Here is a 17,641-nt window from a genome sequence, read left to right as displayed (position 1 = left end):
TTCTAAAGGCCATGCTACTTAGGAATTGTGGCTGCTGAAATCTAACCCATCTGAAGGGTCCCAGAGAAAGGTCATCCTGACCTCAAACCTTAGTATAGAAATCAGAATTTTGGAAACAGCCATTTCAACATGAACATGTTTAGTAGTGAAACTGAAGCCCTATAAAATAGTCCCGATATATGGAAGTTCAGTAATGGAATGAGGAAACAGGATTATCTTCGCTGTGGCATTTTCATTATTTGTTTTAGACAATTTTGACATTTTCCGTCAATCAAATCCCAGCTGTTCTTCAATACAAATTTTCAGAAATTTTCACTCAATCTGTATCTCTGCTGAGTTTTGTCTACCTCAGTTCTACCTTTTTGCTTGCAGGACTTTTCTGGTATATACTCATTTTATGGATTGCTCCTGTTTCAAGTTGTTACAGGAAAGCATATGAAGATGGAAACAGTTCACACATTTGCCTCTTTTATTTGTATTAGGATTTTATAAAGCCATTATGGTTAGCAGATTTGAACAGCTTTTCGTTCCCTTTACCTTGTCAACGTATTTATCAAATTCTTTTTCAGTGCCATTTAGGCTGGTGGCCATTACTGTAACATTTATTTTACTGCACTTTTCTACTGAACTACTGAACTCCAGCTGCTCAATATTTGCTTCTGTCTGTCTTGAATTTATTACTAATCAGGGTACAAAGAAAGCAGCCAAGCAATCTAAATTCACAATGAAAATGAACTGTGCCCTTTAAGTATTCAACATAGACAAACACAAACTTCTGAAAGGGCCCTAGAATATTCAAAACTATGAAGTCCCTTTACCTCTGCTATCTCCTTTCTACTCCCATTCTAAAAGGATGGGGAGCAGTGGGAGAGAGAATTGCAGAACAGTCAAGATTCCAAGAAGTGGAGAGCTTCCTTGAAGACGGAAATGCCCATAGGGGCATCCCCCTTTGCAATAGAAGAGAAATGAATGAATGACTGTCAGTAGTTGATAGACTGAATACTGAGAGAGAGAAAGCTTACTTAAAGGAGAAAGTTAGTTTCAGGAAGTCTTTTTAAAGGGAACCTGTACAATTAATGATATTAGATACTAATTAGAAGTGATTGGTATTTCATATAACTGTTCCAGTTAGAAATTCAGAAATATTTGAATATATGAAAAATATCAGTACATCTCACTCTACATGCTAGATCCAAAGAATAGCTGCAAAGATATGGAGAGAAGAGTCCTATTTTTCCTTACTATTGAATAGAGGATGACAGATTAAGCTGGTGAGAGCTGGGATAAACCTAAACACAATCTACAGATGAGGGCCTAGGAGAGAATTCCAAGATAGATATTCACATATTTCTCACTTGTTAAATGAAGACTGAAACTTAGATCAGAAGCTGGCGATAGCTAAAGAGATAATAGATAGATAGATAGATAGATAGATAGATAGATAGATAGATAGATAGATAGATAGATAGATAGATAGATAATCCTTATAATACTCATAGAGGGCGGTATAAGGACTCCTGTCTTAGGTAGGAGGTTGAACTAGAAAACTTCCAAAGCCCCTTCCAGCCCTATAATTCTATGATTCTATCACCTTCTGATTTGTGATGAAAAAATATTGCCAGAATCAGTGCATCAGCATATCCTTCTTCATTTAAGAACTTCATCTTTTGTAGACAATCGCTTACTTTTTGTATCATGATGGTAAAGGGCCCAAGCATCTGAAATCCTCGTGCAAAGTACATAATATTGCACCAGCCAAGCACCAGAGCCAGAGACATTGGTACAACTTCTCCATTGGTGCTAGTGAGGCGCATCACCATGGTCAGCAGAATCATGCAGGCATACACAATGCTGTAGAGATAGAAACAACAGTGAAGAACAGAATATATGCAGGGTTTTTTTTTTCTGCAGTAACATTTAACAGCAAGCCAACCACTAAAAAATAAACTTACATGATGGCATGGAAAGGTCCTCCAAGGATAGTTTGCCCAAAGTACTTGGTAATTCCAAATCTGAAGGTATCTGGAATCTGGAATAAATCCACTGATCAATGGTGTGCTCTGCTTAAAAACAGTTAGCTCATTTTCTCACCAAAGAAAGAAAGAAAAGAAAGAAAGAAAGAAAGAAAAAGAAAGAAAGAAAGAAAGAAAGAAAGAAAGAAAGAAAGAAAGAAAGAAAGAAAGAAAGAAACCCCAAAGCCAAAGAAACTCAGTGATACAACTTTTTTTTTCAATACTAGAATCTGAATGAATTATATGGACTGCAACCACAAGCTGACACCTTCTCCTTTATTTTGGAGAAGTCACTCCCTGATGTTTATGGAGATTCTCAGTCATTCAGGTCATGATTGTCCCAAAGGTGCTTTTTCAAGAGGTAACTGGACTTCCTGGTTTTTCTTTGAAGATGTTTCGCTTCTCATCCAAGAAGATGACCTTAAACTGTCATGTTTCACTTATTCAGAGCTGAGGAAACTTCTTGGATGAGAAGTGAAACATCTTCAAAGAAAAACTAGAAAGTCCAATGTCTCTTGAAAAAGAACTTTTGGGTCCCTCCCTGATGCAAAAATGACTGATTCAAAATGCCTGTGACTTCTGCATAGGCAAAGCTTGAAGATTTCTTAGTTAAGCACTACAATATTACACTATAGCTTAGCACTGCACTAGGTTAGGATCTAGGATGTACATTGTAGCAGCCTTCAAATAGAGGTCAGAGGATTTAGAAAGAACTTACGTTAAACAATATTGCTAATCCTATTATAGAATGCTTCTTCTGCTGCTCAGTTGCTTTCTACCCAAGGTTTTTTTTCACATAAAGATTGGAGAAGGATAAACATTGCTCTTACCTCCAATATCAATATCACAATGGCTCCAACAACAGTGATCAACTCACCAACAAGTCTATGCTTATCTTCAGAAGTAATATAAGACTCCTGAAAAGGAATGCAAACCCATATTGGTTAGGAGCATCACAACCTCAAGAATTAATATTTCAAGGATCCAACTTCCTTGTTTTATGGATTTAGACCAAGATGGCAATGATGATCAATAAAAGTGGAGAGTGAGCATATATCCAGGACTGCACTCCATCATCATGTCAGAGAAACAATATTAGTGACTACTCATCCATTTGCCTTTTAGTTGGAGGCTTCACAATCTGTACATCCCAAAAGGTTAGTGGATAAGCACAAGACTAGCAAAGTGGAATCCACCCAATGGTTCTAGATACAGTTGCTGAAAACTACATAATTACTTTGATTATCACTCATATCACTCTAAAATTTTGAAGAAGGGTGTGTGTGAATAGCAGGAAACTTAGAAACCTGAATCCTGCAGGATTATTTAATAATGTGAGCTAATGTGCTTTTCAGCTGGGAACCCCACTAGTAGTCAACTTTCAGAATTAATACAGTTCCAAGCAAAGTGAGCCAGCTGCCTGACATTCTGAGAACTTGAGAAAGTTTGACTTCATCTCTGCTGTGTCCATCTATCTGCCTCTCTTTCTTTAAAAAAAGGAAAAAGACTTCAACTTCCTCATACTCAGGAGATTAAATGCTAATGTTTCCTGTTATGACAATGAAAAGTAAGCCTTTCAGAAGTAAAACCATGACAGATGACAACAGAAATTAGTGTATTAGGTGACAGTGATATTTTAGAGAAAGAGAGAGGCCAAATTGAAGGGAAAGAAACTCTCGATGTACTGATGAAAAACTATGCTATGGGAAGTCAGTTGTTTATTAAGAATATTCAACTATTCAACTTTAGGGATCCTTTGTTTATCTGACTATTGAAAAAGAGCTTCATGAATTTAATGTGCAGATTTGCAAGGAAAGGGTTCACACATTTGACTGAATTTCCTTATAGTTCTATTTAAGACTGGGAAGACTGTTGTGGGAGAAATAGGCATAAATGAATACCCATATCTCCTACCAACCTTTACTGCCACAATTTAGCGCTAAATGAATTGAAGCCTTGCATAAGGTCATTACACATCCACAATATGGTTCGTGTAGAGAATCCCCTATTGTTTGATAAACACAGAAAATAAAGGCTGCACACATATTAGTACAATCACAGTTTATAGTCAAAGAAGCTCTTAAATGCAATGGCTTCGCCATTCTACTTCCTCACAGGAGCATAACAGCAGCACATGGGAAATGGAAAACCTCCTACCATATTTCTGTACATGTTTCGATTTTGCATAAAATGTGTTCTCTCATAGTCAAGTCATTAACTGCCACACTCGCTAAAGAGCAATTTTCAGGGAGTCTTCTGAACTGTTATCGTTTGTCCGGAAAATCCATCAACTGAACTAATAGTGTCCACACTTTTCCCTCTAACTACCAATTTGCCTGTTATTATTTGAGCTGATGCCAAGCTCAAGACTTCTCAAGACGCTGCAGTGGGAATAAACTCCACAGGGTACTGAGAAATTCTGAATGAATATGCACAGAATTGCTGTATAGAGCACCAACTTGTTATTGCAGGGGTTTCCCCACCCACACCCCCACACAATTAAATTAAATGGACAATGCCACTACTTTTTGCCTCCCAGGCCAATTGTTCTCCAGCCCTTGGTTATATCTGGCTGTGCACTATCTTTGGAGAAGTTGTTTCCCCCAGGGGTGCGATTCAAATTTTTTAACAACCGGTTCTGCGGGCGTGGCTTAGTTGGTGGGGCATGGCTTGGTGGTCATGTTATTGGCTGGGTGTGACCAACTCAGCATCACTCACATCGAGGCATGCATCTCCTTGCCTAGCTTCATGACTGTGGGGATGCTGCAACAGTCGTAAGTGTGAAAAATGGTCATAAGTCACTTTTTTCAGTGCCATTGTAACTTTGAATGGTCATCCACACAAGCAAAGTATCAGCAAAGGAGGAAAAAAAACTCCAGAGACGTTCCTGAGACAGGAAGTCTAGTCCTGCCAAGAATGTAATAAGGGTTAACGGAGAGGCAGTTTCTGTAAGCAACACCAGAAAGTTTCCTTCCTGCCTTCCTTACAGGATTAGGCCAGTAATTTCTTCTAACAATCAGTTCTCTGAACTGCTTAGAATGTTAACAACTGGTTCTAGTGAATAGGTGCAAACTGTTAGAATCCCACCCCTGGTTTCTCCTGGAATTGAAAATTGTAAATGATTTTTACATTTTTAATAGATTCATGTTAAAGAACCTACCTGCAAAAGTTTCTGAACATAGATTGTGTTATCTCTTTCATTTGTTTTGTTGAAGCTTCGCTCTTTCAGGGGTCGGTAGACACAACACATTGTGAAGCAAATCATGTACAGGACGTAAAATAAGGCCAGAATACAAAAATAGGGCCGTCCGTATTTATTCCACTTCAGGCTTACCAGCTCATTCACAGGAGTAAGGTCGAGGATTCTTCGGGCCTGAGGGATGTAAAATAGCCTGTGTTCAGCCTTTTTTTCTTATAAACAAATAATTCTCAAAGACAACAAAAGCAACCCCTGAAAATGAAGGGGGTACTTGGATTATTTTTAAAAGACGGTGTTACTCCTGGAGAATATATTGAAAGATCCAGTTTCTCATTACAGAGCACTGGAGTCCTTGCTAGAAGTCTTCAGTGTGTAAAAATAGTAATGGATGGTGCTAATTATGAAGTTGGTAAGGATGAAGATGCAAAAGCAGAACATAGCTTGAAGATGTGTGAGATCTTCGAGGAAGGCAGATGACCATTCAGGGCTGAAATACACTAAAAATGCCACCAACCAAATCCAGTTCATATGCTGGTTGGTTGCATTATTTCCTTCAATTCTTTTAAATATTGCACATTCAAGCAGTATGACCATAAGAATGTCATAGGATAACACAAATGTGCCCTTAATATAAGGCAACGATAGCAATAGCAATAACATTTAAACTTATATTCAGCTTCATAGTGCTTGATAACACTCTCTAAGAGGTGGAAGGCTGAGTCAATCTTGAGCCAGTTAGGATCAAACTCCTGGCAGTGAGCAGAGTCAGCCTGCAATATTGCTTTCTAACCACTGCTTCACCAGATAATTGCCTAATATTTACTGAAACCCTTTGTGGATTTTGGATCACAGGGTGACTTTAAGAAAGGAGATCTTATTATATGAGAGCTCATTAGTCAGAAACTCTCCAGATACCTGCCACAAAATCTCTAACCTATTGCAGATGTTGAAGGCATCCCACACTGTCTTATGGATACACTTCGAAAAATCAGTTGTAGAAAAGAATCTGTATTCAGAAAAGATGGTCTGATCTGACTGAATAAATCTGGTTCTCTACTAAAAAGACACTTTGAGAAGAAACATCCAGCAGCCCCTCCTTTCAACATAATACCTCTCTTTTTTTTGTGGTGACAATAAGTTCCAGAAGAGACTGGTCATCGCCCCATGAATCAATTTCCGTAAGGTCATACAAGGTAGACGTCAAAGACCCAAAAGTCCATAGGACGTGTTTTCTTCTTTGCATTAGGTGGTTGAACAGCTAATTTGAGGAAAAGAAAAGTTTCAGTCAGCCTGGACACTTGCTGTTGAAGGGGGTATTTGCTCCCACAACCGATATCTGTCATATCTCTCTTTTAATTTATCAAAATGCAAGCTAATACAAAAGTTAGAGAATACAATAAAACTATCAATAATATGGCTTACACAGCGGGATTCACAGAAGTTTCCCTACATTTAACTAGCCTGACTATTTGAAGGATTGTCTGTCTCCTGTAGTTTGTCTGCTCTGCACATTCTACTCTTCTTTAAACTAAGGGTGATATGGAAGAAAATTGTGTTTTTCTCTCAAATGAGTGTTGTTTGCTTTTTTAAAAAAAAAATTGTGGAACAGCCCAGAGTATAAACTTTTACCTTGAAATGTAGATTCCTGTCCAGAGAATGCATGTCAAATAGGCTATGCTGATACCTATATTTAATGCAGCTTTAATGTAACATCCTAAGCTAGTAGGTTAGGGTCCCTAGCCTTTAGTTTTGTTTCAGAAATAAATGTTTGCCCTGATGATCCTTTTTGGCCAGGTATTTGGGGTTTCTTTTATTAAGTCAAATCATTTAATTTTTTTATAGTACAGCAGGTCAGAAAGGCTGATGTAATTGTACTGGATTAGAACCAAGGAGATCCTGAGTTTGATTCTAATCACAAATCACTAGATTTGATTAACCACTATCTCTCAATTTGATTTTTCACTGGGCTTTTATAATGAGGAAAATATAGAGCAGAAAGCTCCATGGATGCCAACCTGAGCTCTTGAAAAAGAATTATATCAATCAAATAAATGAATAAATAAAATAAAAGGGTCAGGAAAAAATGTTGATTAAAATGCATATAGGTTGGATTTCAACACTTTCAGTGATGTTCTAGAAAATTAAGATCTAGTTTTTGATTGAAGAGCTCCAAAACAGAGGTGCTTTCAGCAATCAACCTTTAAAAACCTAACTCCTGAAGTATGGGGTATGGGGCGAAGGAAGTATCGTTTTACTGCCTGCCAGAAAGGAGCCATGAAGGAGCCAATCAGGGTTGAGATACAGCAATACGTTGTTTTTCTCCTTTGTGGAGCCCTTGCCAAGCTCACCACATATCCACCTCCATTGTTACAAGGAAAGAGATGATTGGTAGTCTTCCCTAGAAGATTTTATAGATACACTTCCAAGAAGTGAAGTACTGGCTGTGATAAGTAATAGGATTTGGTATCATCCTTATGCAAGCTGAGCTGAGGGAAATATAGCAGGATTTCTCTCACTTATTTTGTCACCTCAGGGATCTTCCCCACCTTCATCCAGAGAGGTTTTAAATTGGCAAAACGTTCTGGAAAATGGGTCCAGAAGTGGGACAAGATCACAAAATTCTCACTGCCTCACTGGACTTAAGAGACAACAATCTGAACCATCAGGACGTTCATGGAATATACATCATTTGTAGCTTTTATTTGTTTTAGAGTCTTACAATTTTATTGCAGGGTTTGAACACCTTTAAATCCTTCCTGAAAAGGGGGCACTTACTTCCAACAAGAAATGATAAAAATGAATGGTAGAGAAACCATTTTGCTCACCACAGTGTTGCCTTCTACCCCAGCCAGCTTAAATGGGGTGAATCCCTCATAATTGAGGACTGCATCCGGGTCTCCCAGACCCTTCTCTTTCTTGTCATAGCAAAGGAGAAGATCGTATATTTGACATGCGGATGCCTTGTTAGGCTGGAGGATTAAGATGTGGAAGACTGAATTACCTATCAGGAATTAAACAGAAATAGAAATTAAGTTCATCTCTGTATCTTAAGGAGAAATCGAGATATCATTGATCCCTGTTCAGACTCTTCAATCTTCCTTTTTTTGGCTTAGTGGGAAACGGAGTCCAACAATTAAAAAATAAAGAATGGAGTTTCCTGCATTGAATATTTTTGCCAAGAAAGTTTTGGCTGCTGTATGATTTGGAATAGACTTTTTAATTGTTTAAATTAACAGATTCCAGGCCAATTTACTTAAACAACAGAGTCAGTCAAACTAGCAGTAGCTAGTTTGTATCATTCTGGATAACCAGTGGAGAATGTATCATTATAGTATGAAATATTCAGCATCTCTCTTCATAAAAAAGCAAATACGATACAGAAAAGGATCTTCTAACACATTATGTATTTAAATCCTTGCATTCTGAAGTGATAATTGCTGAACAAGATGATTCTTCGGATCACATAGCTTGGCTCTTACAGCTAGTTTAGATCATCTGCATTTTTTTTCCAGCATATACCTATAACAATCTCATGCCTTCACCCAATGCAACTGATAGGATGATTTTCCATGAACAGCAACAGTTATGTGAATATTTTTTGGGAGGGAGGACAAAGAAATGCATCCTGAAGCCAACATGCCCCCTCAATCTCCCACAAACCCTCTATAGATTGGAAAGGGGCCTTATCTCTACAAGAAGGACCACTGTAACAGAGCAGTTGACTAGGAAGTATCTGTCTACATCTGCAGTGTAATATTAATGGCAGGAGATAAGAGAAGGAGTTTGTCTTACACAAGGGAAGAGTTGCATAAATCACCTTCTCATCCCACATGCATGCCCTTAGAGTAAGTGTAGAGCCTTTGAGGAAGGCATACCTAGAGAATCCTGCACTCGAATCTTAGCGCCATTTTCAATCAGCAACTGGACAATGGCTTCACTCCCAGAACATGCTGCAAATGACAAAATGTGTTCCCCTGAGAAAGGAAGAAAGGAAGAAGGGAGAAAAAGGAAAAGATTATTTTTGTGCAATATTTAAGCTTAAAAAATCATTGGGCAACATATCCAAGATGAAAATAATATATACATGCACACATACACCCTATGTATACATACTGTATATATGTGTATATATATTGTGATAACATATTTATATTTCCTTATCACTGTACCAATATCTTTTTATTATTATACCACTCAGTTAAGAAAGATTCCCTTTACTCTAGTCTCCACTGTCATTAAACTAATCCAAATAACCTCTGGGAATGCACATTTCCCAACAGAATTGGAAATTAGTTGGAATATAAGCAGCCAGAGGAGGAATAGGATGGCAGAATCTGGAGATATCCCCTTTCATTCACACTCTCACTCCAGAGTGTTACAATTTACTCACAGTGAAGATTAATGAGGAGTCATTACTAAAATGCTTGAAAATTGATCTATTAAGTATAGCTTAATTATGGTCTGAAACAGGTAATGAGGGAGCTCGCTAATCATAGCATGGCCAATCTTCAGCTCCACTGCAGCCAACTGGGAAATCTGGATTTCTGTTGGCTGGGTATTTAGCTGCTGTTGGGAAAAAAAGAGAGTCTCTGAATCAAAATACTAGAGGAAACCAGAGGTGGAACAGCTTGCTAATAGCTAAAATAGATCCATTTGTCTGAATTGTAGTGGAATTCAACTGAAGAGCATGACATCCTTAGGGAAAGTGAGAGGTAATAGCACATGGACACACAACTTACTGCTAGGTCAACTTACATCTGCTACATTTGTAGTTCTTGTTCTATGGACTCAACTTTTTTTTTTTTGCTTTTAAAAATGCACAAATTCCAATAGACCTTTAAAATCATATTTTCTCTCAAAATAAGCAACTTTAAAAACATCTTTTGGAAAAAGAAGATTCAGGAAGCATGAAAGCTCCTGTTCTTGTTCATATATCAGATCAAATTAGTTCTTGATTGGAATTCCTCCTTTGTTTCTATCAGGTTTAAACCAATGTGGCTTCCTCTAAATAGGCTAGGAGTTGGTAGCATGAATTCTCCATTAAGAGATCCTCAACACACCTCCCTCTTCTTAATGATATTTCCTTGGGAAAAGCCAACAATAGCCATTTCAGAAAGGAGTGTAGATGCTTCCCTTGTCCTGACTAACACTTACCTCTATCAAGAATTCATTATGAGATCTTTCCGTTAGTCTCTTCAGTGGGAACAGAACAATAACAGTACTACCTGATACAAACATTGCAAAAGCAATTGAAATAATGAAGTCTGACGGTTGTTTCAGAATAGTTTATTTTCAAAAATAGGCAGTGATAGTAGAATTACAGACTACTATGAGAAGAAGATACTTCTGTTCTATTTGATGCTGGTTTTTCCTTCTTATGTAATAGGCTACATTTCTCTTAAATGAGAAAGCTCTGTTTGCTAAAGATATTTAACACAAATTAATTAATTTTGTCTTATGGGACAATATTATCATTGCCTTTTTATTAATTTATCTTAAAATTTTACTTCAACTCTCCACCATCAAATCCTCGGCAATCTAAAGGCTACATAAATAAAAATTGAAATATCCATGCTGAAGTTAAAACCAATCAAAACAGCCATAAGGATAATAACAATAAACAATACCCCTCATAGAAACAAAAACAAGAATAAAAAATAAAATAAGATCAAACTTTTTAGTCACACATATATCCCTAGACATGAAAAAAACCAACATACTTGATCTCACTGTTACTATTGTTTTAAATGCTTAGGCAATCCTTAGTGTTGACCTGGGCAGTTAGATGCAAATGGGCAGCTGATCAATTGGTTAAGTGGGAATGAGAAAATATTCATAGATTCTCTTTTCTACAAAACTATTTTGAAAAGGCAACACAACAATCTTGACCTTCTTTATATCTGATCTCTTTTGATTGGCTGATGACTTCATGCTCCTCAACGGAGGACTGAGTTGTGAAAATGGGCAGATAAAAAGAGCTGCCCATGCCAGATCAGGTGCCATAGGCTGAATTCCTGTTATTTTTATAGATTTTCCGAATAACCTTGCCCCTCAAAGCAACCCCCCTGACCCCAAGTTAAGCACGTTAAGCAAGTTAAGCATGTGGACTTTTAGTTTACAGAGGAATGATAGTTGAGAGGACTACTGTTTCAGAGAAGAGCACTTTCTGTCTCAGAAAGAGGTGGGTGCAAGGGACAGAATGTTCCTCCTTACCAGTGTTTCCTCTATACAATGCGAATTGCAGATTATTCACACAGAAGGTATTTGACCGCCAACATACCAAAATAGAAAAGACTGTCACTTCTTCTCCTGAAAACATATCCAGTAGCACGAGGACCATTCACGTCCGCTCCTTTCTCAAGTAAAGCTTTAACCAGGCCCAAGTTTTTGTTTACCACAGCTATGTGAAGAGCTGTCTCCCCTGTAATACACAACATTAACAAAAACCCTTGTAGCATCTTGAAATTCCACATGTGTGCATTTGTGTGTGCATGGATATATATATATGTTGTATATGTATATATAAGCATGCATAGTTATGCATTTACATGAACTATTTCATCATATTCTCATGGCCTCTGGTGACACTGATTTCAGAAAGTCATGAAAGGTTATCAACAGTCTTCTTCAACTCAGATTTTTTTGAACTGAATCCCTTGATGGATCAAGAAGAGCTATTAGCCACTGATCTTAATTAACAGAGCTCAGTTTTTCTTATGAAAATCGATCGCCTGAGGAAACATTTCCTGTCTGTTTTATTAAATCTATACCCCCCCTCCCCACACCCCTAAAAGAAGTTGGCATCTACAGGAAAAGCTCTGCAACAAGAAGTAGTAGGCTTATATAAAGGCAAATATTGGCTGGATGTTCAAAATTAAGAGTAGGGCTGAAATAATTGTCTGCACTCTAGCCAAAAGATTGGGTTCTGGACCACGGAGAATTTCATATGGCCCATCATATCTACATATACTCTTCTTTAATTCAGATTGCTCTATCTACTTCTTAGTAGCTTCCTGACAGGATCACAACACAAAGAGGACACCTGTACTCCATGAAGCACAAAGTTATGATAATGCTGTTAAATCTTAAGATTGTGTAAGATTCTCTGTTATTTCTTCTACACAGAAATTTGTTATTCCTCTGGAAACTATGATCAGTGTCCTGGAGAGCTCATTATATGATCAATGTAGTTTATAGATTAGTATCTCATGAACAACATAAATACATATTTTAAATCACTTATAGTTTATAGCAGCCTCATGCATTTTCAAAGAAGTTCATCAGGGTTAAATGCAGAAGGGAATTGAATTTGATTCAGTGTTAGTTTGGAGGCTGGATTTAATTATTAATGCAATTGCAAAGTTAATTGCCGTTAAAAATGAATACCCAGGTTCTCATTCAAGAGTTTTAATGTTTAATGCGCTGCTTAATATTCCATCTTGAATTTCTTAGAAGATATTTCTCAGGGGCCTAGTATGAGGCAGTGGCAAAATGGCTGAACTGTGAGTTCCTTGATTCTGATCTCACCACAAGCTCCCTATATGGGAACACTAATCCATTTTGAATAGTAGTGCTTTAAGTTGCACTATTATGTCCATTTATATTATAATATCAGCAGATATACTTTTTATTCCTTTCAATAATAATCTCTCACATGGAATTAGTCTTCTTGTGTTTATTTTTAAACTGGGGATTCTTAGTATTTTCATCAGAATCGCAAAATGTCTTTCCACCAGAATCACAAATATTTTCCCCAGAACTGCAAATTCTGTCAGTATGAAACTTAGACTGCAGTCACTTACAATGAGCCATTTTGTTGTCCATTTACATAATTTAGTTTGTTCCATTTCATTTGGTTCCTAGTATTTGAAAATTTGAGTATTTCATTCTTCATGTCATATTCCAAATTGTTTATGGAGCAAGTAAAACATTGTCTTACAATGCACATCAGGTTCTCAAATATACTCTTACTTTAAACAAGGCAAATTATATTCTGAGCAAGTTATTAGCCAAATTATATGTCTAAAACATATATACTAAAACATATTCAATATTTCACTGTTTCTGGGCACTGTAGAGAGAAATTGGACTTAAATGGTTATATTATCACAGTCTGTTGTAGAATAAATGGTTGTCTGGGATTCATCTATAGTGACTGTTTCTAACTGATACTCCATTCTTATGCTAAATAAAATATTCATTGAAGTGCATTCTTCTCATCGGAAAATTAGCTTCCATACAGTAACCCTACTGAAAAGATCCACCATGTCCCATTAGCAACTGAAGACTTGGAAGTGGGCCTGAATAGTAATTGGAGAAAAGTGAAGGAACATCTTGCCACGAGTAATCCCATTATCTTATTTTCTATAGCTGGGTATCATGAAAATACCCATTTCAATAGAGTTTCCATAAATATATTCTAGGATTCTTTTTTCCTTTTGTGAGCCAGAAGGTGACTAATTATGTTTACGATAACTGATGCTTTCTTCATTGATATTTTATGCAAAGTATGAGACATAAAACCAATAATCATAATAATTACCAGCATACAGCTCAGAAGTCACAGGTTCATTCACAAGTTCTGGAGCTGCATTGATCAAGAGCTGAGCAGCTTCTAAGTTATTGTATAAGGCAGCTACATGAAGAGCTGTCTCCCCAACAGCACCTACAAAGAGTGTCGAAGAAAGAGAAGCTGTCATGACATTGCAATGATCTAGGGATGGTCCCTCTAGAGATAGTCACAACTACGACAGTTATGTTTATAGGTCACAACAGACAGAATGCTGGACATGTCTATTCCTGAGATCTCTTGTGTGTGGCCTCTCTTCTGACAGACAATAAACAAGAGTGACCATGCCATATTCATGAGGGGCATTTTTTTTTTTCAGAAGGAAGTTCAAGGCATTTAGTCATTTGCTCCTTGCAGGATCTGAAGCTGTCCTTGCATATGCCAATCAACCAACCACACATTTCCGCCACCATCTCTTCTTTGCTCCTCAAATTGTGATTTCTCTTAATAGGCAATAGGGCCATGATAAATAGGTTGGACCACTACCTCGTTCATGAAGGTCACAGGTATGGCTCGCTATCAGCTTCTGGATGGCTGAGACATCATTTTCTTTTGCAGCAAGGAGGAGCGGAGATTCCCAGATCCTGTAGCAAGCAGGAACAAAGGGTAATCAGTTCAGAATACTATATATTACAATTCACATAGAAATATCTTTTCATCATATCAGTTCTTGTCTTTCTAAACTAGGAAAATTATTATTTTTTTAATCATAAGCCAATGAAAAAAAAATCCCAAGAAATATAGATATATAAAAGTAGCTATCATCTATCACAGGTTATCTTCAATCAAAAGCCTGCCATTTTTTTATTATGTTTTAAAGGTGGCAGTGTTATTTTACACATAAAACCCATAAATGGTAAAGGTATGTTAATATAGGCCACCAATTTGGAAAATTAAAGAAGAAATCATCAGTTAGCCCAGAAGGTCCATTCCATTGTATGCTAGTCTGCAGGCTGTCTCAGCCATGCTGCCTGCTTCTAATTTAGATTTTCTAAATCTAAAGGAGGCAGTGTTATTTTAGAATTGTAATTTCTAAAATTTATATTATTTCTTTCTCTGTTTACAGGATATTGAAGTACAAAGACTTAGTTACTAATTGGGTAATAACACCATGGAATGTCCTCGGAATAGGATTTTTTTTAAACATGGTAATTTACTGTTTTTATTTTTCTTACATACAGCTCCACGGGGATTTTTTTTCAAAAGCAACAAATCAGCAGCAAACTAGCAAATGCAGAATGTCAATGTAAGTCAATGCAGAGTTAATGGCTGTTGGAGCAATACAGATAAATATCACAGATATGTATCAAACCCATTCCAATAGATACATTCTCTGAAACTCCTCTTCACCACTTTCACCACAACCATTTGTACTCTACTTTCCTTTATTTTCTCAGAAGGTTCACTAAAAGTCTTGTGTTTAGTCAATCTCAGTCAGAATAATGATAGAGAGCTGCACATCAGTAGATTTTATGTAGCTCAGTCACAGAGAAAACTTTAAGTATGCAACAGTTACTTTAAGAAGATGTATATCCTAGGACAGGGGTCGCCAACCTTTTGGACCTCAGGGACCACCAAATTCATAATTTTAAATCCCAGGGGCCACTAATATGAATTTTAACTGATGGTGGCTTGCTGACATTGGTGGGAGAGAGTGAGAGTCTGCACTGAATAATAGAAGGTTCAGTTCTAAGGAAGGTTCGGCTCTGCTTAAAAGCAGAGCCGAAGGTCTAAAGATTAGCTAGAAAGCAAGAAATCCAATGGTTTCCTGCTTTCTAGCTAATCTAAATCTCCCAGCACAGCAGAACTTAGCAGGCAAGTTTGCCAGGTAAGGGTTGAGTGGGCGGGGAGGGTTCCTGTGGGCCATGTGGGCAGCGCAGCCTTGTGTTCCCGCGCAGCCTGGATTAATTGCTTTGGGGGGTGCTCTGGGGGTGACATTTCTCTGCAGCCCACCAAAATTTTCCTCATGGACCACCAGTGGGCCACGGACCACCAGTTGGCGACCACTGTCCTAGAAAAGGAGACACCAGCATTTACATGTTGGTTCAAATCTACAGTAGATATTGAGCTAAAGAAAATGAATATTGCATTGAGTACTGAAATCCAGATTTAGTACAAACCCTGAATATATATTTATGTGCACACTTTAAATTTAAACTTTAAAAAATGACATGGAACCTATTTAAGCCATCCTTAATTTTAAAAAATGTGAAGATGGCTGAGGCATTCTCAATGGCTGATTTATGTCTGTCAGGGAAAAAATACTCTCAATTTTTAAAATTTAATTTGTAGTAAAATCTAAAGTGTTGAAACCCATGAGAATTTTTGCTTGTCGTATTGTACAGAAATGTTATCTATATTATGGCTGTTATTCACTATTTACTTTAGGAAATTTGAGGTTAGCATTATCTATTTCATTATAATCACTCCACTAAAAACTACAGAAACAGCATTTCATAAATATATAAAATATTGCAAACTGAAACGTGTTTGAGTCCTCCCTTCTATTCTAAGCTATCAGTCAATATTTAAAACCTGAAATCTATCAGTTCTATTAAGCTTATCTTAATTCTATCCCTACTAACCATAACAGACCTTACCTTGCTAAAAGTTAAACATATTTCTTAACCGATGAATGTACCTCCAAGGGTTGACTTATAGAATCTATAAAAGTTTCAGCTAGCTCACCACCAGGAGATCAATTTAGCAATTTCCTAATAATAGGTGCAGCATAAATAGATCATATTTCTGTGTAAAAGAAGCAATACATGTTCTACTGAGTCAGTATTCCTCTTTATGCAAGAGCAAAGGTGCTGCTTCTATGCAATTTTCTAGTATCTAGTAACTAAAATTGCTGATAGCATAACATTAAATTTGGTCAGAGCTAAAACTCTTCATTATTTTAGCATCATGATACAGAATACATAAGCAGCTGGTTGGAAACTACTATTAACACCTAACAAGGGGAAATATTTTGGGGTGGCATTCAGAATAAGATCCAAATTTGTTCTTTAATTGGGTTGATAATATTATTCTGAAGAGCCTATTGATTCTGAAGAAATCTCGCAACAGATTTCTCTCCCATCTATCTTTAAAACTATATTTCAACCCTACTGGACTTAGCCCAGAATTGGGGGGGGGGGGAATGAATTTTAAATGAAAAGAAAATTATAAACCATGGACTATAACAATTAGGCCATTGTTTCCATCCCCTGTTCAATGTGGAATCCAAAGTACCCTCATTTGAAAGATGATTGTCTGGACTAAACTTGAACATATCTCTCTGGTAATTGGTTCTGCTGTAAATTCCTCTTACAATTAAGATTTTTTTAAAAAGACAATTCAGTCAGAAGGTGGTTTCTTGTGGTTTATCTTGAATGCTGGAATTAGAAAAAATAGATCTTGAGTTTCCATATGACATCTGTTGAGATATTTGAAGAGTACAATTACACCCCCTCAATCTTCTCAAGATGAAAAGCCCAAATCCTTCAACCTCTATTTACAGGATTTTATTACTCTCCCACAGAACAAATTTCATTTTCTTAAAATTAAAGTCTACTCTACAGAATCATCATCACCATTAGTAAAACAAGAAATCCCACTGAGAAAACACATTTGGGGGTACTATATTAGCTAGGAAACTATTATTATTGTTGTGGTGGTGGTTGTTGTTGTATTTATATCGCCAATTTATATAGCCAACCTCTTGGAATTGCAATGGACATCATTACAGTTTTCTTCTTCGTCTCAGATAATCTAAAACTCTATGAAAAAGTAAGGGATGAGATGTTCAGGTAAGCTCACTCTCAGATCATTTTTGACATAATGTCAAAAGGCAATCAGAATGTTTAGACCTGTTTA

General features: G+C 37.0%; 1 protein-coding gene across 1 annotated transcript in view; it reads right to left on the bottom strand.

Moving 5' to 3' along the window:
- Nucleotides 1-17,641, bottom strand: part of LOC113449594 (transient receptor potential cation channel subfamily V member 6-like) — a 93,315-nt gene that overhangs the window by 25,396 nt on the left and 50,278 nt on the right. The window contains exons 2-11 of the mRNA XM_026720681.2: nucleotides 14,267-14,364; nucleotides 13,754-13,876; nucleotides 11,492-11,632; nucleotides 9,087-9,185; nucleotides 8,037-8,212; nucleotides 6,323-6,469; nucleotides 5,173-5,385; nucleotides 2,843-2,929; nucleotides 1,953-2,029; nucleotides 1,686-1,851 (exon numbers count right to left, since the gene is read on the bottom strand). Coding sequence (XP_026576466.2) covers nucleotides 1,686-1,851; nucleotides 1,953-2,029; nucleotides 2,843-2,929; nucleotides 5,173-5,385; nucleotides 6,323-6,469; nucleotides 8,037-8,212; nucleotides 9,087-9,185; nucleotides 11,492-11,632; nucleotides 13,754-13,876; nucleotides 14,267-14,364 — 1,327 coding nt within the window. The remainder of the gene's footprint in view (nucleotides 1-1,685; nucleotides 1,852-1,952; nucleotides 2,030-2,842; nucleotides 2,930-5,172; nucleotides 5,386-6,322; nucleotides 6,470-8,036; nucleotides 8,213-9,086; nucleotides 9,186-11,491; nucleotides 11,633-13,753; nucleotides 13,877-14,266; nucleotides 14,365-17,641) is intronic.

This window comes from Pseudonaja textilis, chromosome 2 (genome assembly GCF_049901715.1).
Source record: "Pseudonaja textilis isolate UNSWEBS1 chromosome 2, rPseTex1.2, whole genome shotgun sequence".
NCBI lineage: Eukaryota > Metazoa > Chordata > Lepidosauria > Squamata > Elapidae > Pseudonaja > Pseudonaja textilis.
Note: the sequence above shows the minus strand (reverse complement) of the source record. Positions and strands in the feature narration are given on the sequence as shown.